We start from the raw sequence: 6009 nt of genomic DNA, 5'->3' as shown, positions 1-6009 counted from the left end.
TACAAAATTTCACCTATTGACGGTACAGCATCACAGTAAATATGCTTGCAAGTATGAACCCGTAGGAACCTATTCATGTACATATTTATATTAGGCTTTAGGATTATGTTTTAGATTGTACTAAGTTTTGCTCACCTTTTCAGAGCTGCGGCTAGTAGAAAGCAAATATAACTTGTTAAGTATTCACTTAGTACTGCTAGTAGTTCACTTTCTAGGTTAAGAAAATACATAGGATAAGAATATGATTGCACTTTACACTTAATTCTCACCTTTTACATATATGTAGTTATATGTAGTACTTAAGTATATATAATTAGCGTATAAGCAATACTAGATATAGAAAGTAGTTTTAAGAGAGTAGTTTAAGCAAATTTAGTAATTTAACACTTGCCAACAATTTACTTCAGACCTTGTGGTTTGTTTTGTCTTTATTACTCTTTGTGATATCTATCGCGCGACGATCCCTTGCATGTCGGCGGGTGTGGTTGAGTTCAACCGTCAGTTGATAGATTGACAGTCGGAACAGATGCTGAACTTATCGACGGAGCGCAACCAACACTCTCCCCCGGAATGCGCGAAGGCTTCAGTTGAAGCGTATTCGTCTCAACGCCTACGTCGAGTACAGCTAAGGACACTGCTGGTCGCTCGTAAACACCTCCAGATGCGGTCTGCACGGTTGCCCATCTTACTTGACCATCCCTAGCTGGACATGTGGCTATCACTCGGCCTTTCGGCCAACTATTTCGGGGTAGCTTCGAATCCACGATGATGACCAAATCTCCAACTGTTATCGGCTTCACCGCGTCGAACCATTTAGTTCTACGAGTAATCGTAGGTAAATAGTCCCGAACCCATAGCTTCCAGAAGGCGTCCGCCATCATCTGCGACTGCTTCCAACTGTTCTTAAGCAATGACCCACTGTCGTCCAGAGGGACGCACGATCTCAGGCCGTTGGCTGACCCCACCAGAAAATGATTGGGAGTCAACACCAGGGAATCGTCGCCATCAACGGGAATGTTAGTTAGAGTACGAGAGTTGATAATGTTCTCGATCTCTATCAACGTATTCTCCAGTGTTTCATGGGTCGGAAGCCTGCTTGGCTGTAATCGTTCCAGGTTCTGTTTGACACTCCGGATCAAACGCTCCCACGCTCCACCCATGTGGGGCGTGACAGGCGGGTTGAAGGACCACTCAGTGCGGCTCGATGTAAATTCTTTCATAAGGGCATCGTGGTTCAGTTTTGTTACGCTTTGCAACTCCTTGCTCGCAGCTCGGAAATTGGTTCCACGGTCGCTGTAGATCATTGCAGGAACACCCCTTCTGGCCATGATGTTTCGGATGGCCATTATGCAGGAATCTGTGGTCAGTGTGTGAGCGATCTGCAAGTGGATGGCGCGAGTGGTTAAGCATGTGGCGAGAACCCCCCACCGTTTCTCAGTGCGTCTTCCAACCGACACCAACATCGGACCGAAGTAGTCCACTCCCATGTGGGTGAAAGGGCGAGTAAAGGCGATTAGGCGGGCTGGAGGAAGGTCACCCCTTGCGGGAGGCTGTGGTTTGGCATACATTATTTTGCATTTTTGACAGTCTTTCCGGATCTTGTTGAACGCTGCTTTCAAACGAGGAATACGGTGGCGATGTAGTATCTCGTTCACAACTGTTTCGTGATTCTGGTGATTGAACCGCTCGTGAACATCAGAAATGATGAGGCGCGTTACAGGATGATCACGGGGTAGAATTATTGGTTCGGCTGCGTTGCGATCGATGAATACACATGCTTTGGTTCGACCGTTTACACGAAGCACGACGTTTTCGTCCAGAAAGGCACACCATTGATATAGCAAGCTAGATTTGGAAATCGTTTTAACTGGGTTCGTCAACGAACGGTTCTTCAAGAGGATAGCTATCTCGTCTGAGAAAGCGGTGGACTGAGCACGGCGGAACAGATGGTTTTCTGCGTCGACGTAATCCTTTCTTGTTAGTGGTCCAGACACTCGCGGTTTTCCATGACAGTTGCGCTTCAGATTGTTCATGTATCGCAGAGCGTACGCAGTCACACGTAGCAGGTCGGTCCATTCTGAGAAGTCGTGTGGATCAATTACCGGATCAATAGGTTTTGTGTGGAGGAGTAGATGTGGTCGAAGCTCTTTCTCGGTAATTCCTCCAGGAAACGGATTCACGGACCAGTTTTCTTCGTCGAGGACTAGGAACTTTGGCCCACGAAACCAGCGGCTGTCACTGGCTAAGTTCAGGGCTCGTTTCCACTTCGTTCCTTCGTCAGCGACATTATGTTTCGTCGGTACCCATCGCCACTCAAAAACATCCGTCGTCTCAAGGATTTCGCTGACACGGAATGCGACAAATTGGTTGTATCGTCTGTGATCGGAGTGGAGCCAACAGAGTACATCTTTGGAATCCGTCCAAAACATCCGCTGACTGACGTGGATTGAAAGTGATTTTGATATTGTATCAGCTAATCGCACGCCGATTACTGCAGCTTGAAGCTCGGACCGAGGAATCGACAAGAAATTAAGCGGCGCAACTCTTGTTTTCGCGCTAACCAATGCGCATTCAACAGTATCAGCGTTCTCGAACCGATGATACACTGCTGCAGCAAATCCATTTTCGCTTGCATCGACGAAAGTATGCATTTGTACTACGGTAGCTATTTCACTGGGTGTTAGAGTTCGATAGCAGCGTGGGATTTCAATTGTTGCTATCTGCGGGAAGATCGCAAGCCATGCCAACCATTTCTCATACTGCGGATCTTCAATCGGGTCATCCCAGCCTACTGATGTTCGCCAGACCTCCTGAAGTAGCACTTTCAAAAACATCATAACGTGTGCGATGAGTCCTAATGGGTCGTACACCATCATTAGCGTACATAGAACTTCTCTTTTCGTTGGACGACGATTCCCTGAGATGAGTTCTTCGTCATATCGTGTGGAGACCTTGTAGGTGAAACAGTCTTTCATCGTATCCCACCACATGCCTAGCACCTTTTCAGAGATACTTTCCTCGCCGATGTCGAGATTTTTCTCCTTCGTCGTATCCTCATTAACCGCTTCCAGGACGTTACGAGAGTTCGATATCCAGTTCCGCATTTCGAAACCGACCGATGCGTGGATCTGTTTCACGTCCTTTACAAGCTGGATTGCTTCCTCTTCGGATTCTACGCTCACGAGCATATCGTCCACGTAGTGCCGTTTGACGATAGCGTTCACAGCTTCCGGGTAATCTTGCTCGAACCGTTTAGCGTTAGAATTCTTCACGTATTGTGCTATGCTAAGCGAGCAGGAAGCACCAAAGGTCATCACTTGAACTACGTAGATACTCGGCTCCGTCGCTTGGTTGTCGTCCATCCAGAAGAAGCGCTGGCAGTGTTGGTCGGTTTCATGTATCATTACCTGATGGAGCATCTCGCGGAGATCCCCACACACTGCTACGCGAAACTCTCGGAACTGTAGCAGCACGGATAGAATAGATACCAGCTGATCAGGTCCTTTCAGCAAAAAGGTATTGAGTGACACTCCGTGGGCAGTGGCTGCGGCATCCCACACGAGTCTCATCTTGCCCGGTTTGTTTGGGTTGACCACCGGAAAAATAGGAAGATACCACACGCGGGAACGTGGATTTTGTTGCTCTTCCACTGTTAACTTCCTTATGTAGCCCTTGCTAATGTGATCGGTGATTTTCGCATTTAATGCTTCGGATAACACGGGGTCTTTGTTCAAGCGATTTTTTAAATACTTCCACCGCCTCAGTGCCATTGCTTTGCTATCCGGGAGTCGGACATCCTCGTACTTCCAAAGAAGGCCTGATTCGTATCGGTCATCTATGCATCGAGTAAGTGTTTCTAAGAGCATTTGTGCTCGTTGATCCTGCTGCGAAACCAACACCTTGTCCGATTTTATGACACCGAGGCTATCGAGCGAGAAGTAAGCCTCAACACCTTTATGAAGGTCTTCGTCTGAATCTCGGTTACATTCGCATACTTGCGTGCTGTGGTAGTTCACATGCCGTTCAGCATTCTCCTGGCTGGTGCTATTTCCAAAGACGATCCAGCCTAGGCGTGTCTTAACGGCGATAGGTTCATGGTCCTTTCCTTCACGGCTCTTGATAGTATGACCTAGGGCAGTTCAAATTTCAAAAATGTTCGAAAATTGCAACTCCCATATGTCTATTAGCATCATTTTGATAATATAGGAGTCCTGGCAAAATTTCAGGCAATTCGGTGGCCATTTAGGGGTGGCGCGAAGTCAATTTATGTTTATATGGAAATTTGTATGGAAAAAACTTAAAATTTATTCAAATCCCCCTACAACTCTTAAATCGTGATGAATTCAAATAAACATCCCCAACCTCCATTTTTGGAGTCTATTTGAGCTCAACCAGTGGATAACTCATTAATTTTGATTTATATTTTCACTGCTACGTTGAGGCTGATTACACCATTTTAGCCATTTATCTCATATTCACACTGTTAATAGAACCGTTCAATCCACTCATAACTAATGTGTTATCCGGGGGTCCCTTTTATATAGATTCCAAAAAGGGAGGTTGGGGATGTTTCTTTGAATTCATCACAATTTGACAATTGTAGGAAGACTTGAATAAATTTTAAGTTTTTCCCATACAAATTTCCATATAACATAAATTGACTTCGCGCCACCCCTAAATGGCCACCGAATTGCCTGAAATTTTGCCAGGAGTCCTATATTATCAAAATGATGCTAATAGACATATGGGAGTTGGAATTTTCGAACATTTTTGAAATTTGAACTGCCCTAGACCAAGTCTAGCGTTGTCCAGACCAATAAGGATTCGGGGACTGACGTCGTGGTATGACTCGAGAAGTAGCCCTGTCAAGTACGGGTATTTCTTTTGGAGTTCCGCGAGCAACAGAGTTTGTGGACGAATTAGCAATGGAGGCATCGTGTAGACACCAGACAACTCGTATTTCTTCGAGCTATGCACGCCGGATATCTGCAGGTTGACTCGTTGTTACTGGTTCTCCAGTTTTTGCGTTCCGCCCGTCCACTTCAAACAAAGCGATTTCGATGGTCCTTGCACCTCTAACTCATTAGAGAGGCTCTGTTCAATGAATGTGAGCTCAGATCCATCGTCAACGAACGCGTATGTGCGTATCGTCTTCTTAGGCCCATACAGCATGACCGGAACGATTCTAAAAAGGATTTCAGATTGACCTTGATGGACGTTACAGCTATAATCAGTTCCGCCCGTCTCTGATTGAGAATTGTTAGGGATCTCTGTGTTTGGTCGCGGAGCCCTTGGAGTTTCATGTTTCTTCGCATTGTGCAACAGAGGCTGATGGAGAAACTCACATCCGTTTGTTCCGCACTGTTTCGATTGCTTGCATGACCCATTGTGCTTTCGCAAGCATTTCCGGCACAGCTTACACTCCTTTACAGTTGTTCATTTGGAATCATAGCTAAAATCCTCGAAACGCTTGCACTTTGCTACGGAAGAACAACTTCCTTTACAAACTAAACACCGATCCTTATTCGGCTCCTTTGCACCGGACGATTTCGATTTGTTGGACAATTCAAGCACTCTACTTGCAGTTGACTCGGAATGAAAGTTAAGGAACCCATCCTTTTTAGCACCACGGTCTCGTTGATCGCGACCCGTGTCCACCATAACCGCACTTGCATCTTCTGCTACAATATACAGCCAAGAACTGAAGGTGACGAGGTTTGGGTTTGGCATATTCCGGGCATATCTCGCCCAATCTAGTCTTAATGGTGACGGAAGCCGCTCTACTAGCTCGCAACGCAGGGAGCAACCATGTTCTTCACAGTTAGAGCAAAATTTACCACCGTTTCAAGTTTCTCCATGTTCGGCGAGGGTAGATTCCTAATCTTCTTTATGATCGATTGTACGATTGCTTCTGGACGTCCGTAAAGCATTTTCAGCGTGGACATCACATCCGCTACGTTTGTCGGATGAAGTAGCTCACATCGCACTGCCTCCAGCGCTTTTCCTTTC

General features: G+C 46.1%; 1 protein-coding gene across 1 annotated transcript; it reads right to left on the bottom strand.

Moving 5' to 3' along the window:
- Positions 1-491: 491 nt before the first annotated feature.
- Positions 492-5387, bottom strand: LOC134222290 (uncharacterized). The gene is made up of 3 exons (XM_062701433.1): positions 5346-5387; positions 5168-5270; positions 492-4129 (listed from the first exon to the last, which is right to left on the bottom strand). Exons 1-3 carry the CDS (start codon positions 5385-5387, stop codon positions 492-494), a joined length of 3783 nt encoding a protein of 1260 aa, XP_062557417.1.
- Between the last annotated feature and the right edge of the window lie 622 nt (positions 5388-6009).

The sequence above is a fragment of the Armigeres subalbatus genome, chromosome 3, assembly GCF_024139115.2.
Source record: "Armigeres subalbatus isolate Guangzhou_Male chromosome 3, GZ_Asu_2, whole genome shotgun sequence".
NCBI classification, from domain to species: Eukaryota; Metazoa; Arthropoda; class Insecta; order Diptera; family Culicidae; genus Armigeres; species Armigeres subalbatus.
The sequence above is the reverse complement of the archived record's forward strand: the minus strand, read 5'-3'. Positions and strand labels throughout refer to the sequence as shown.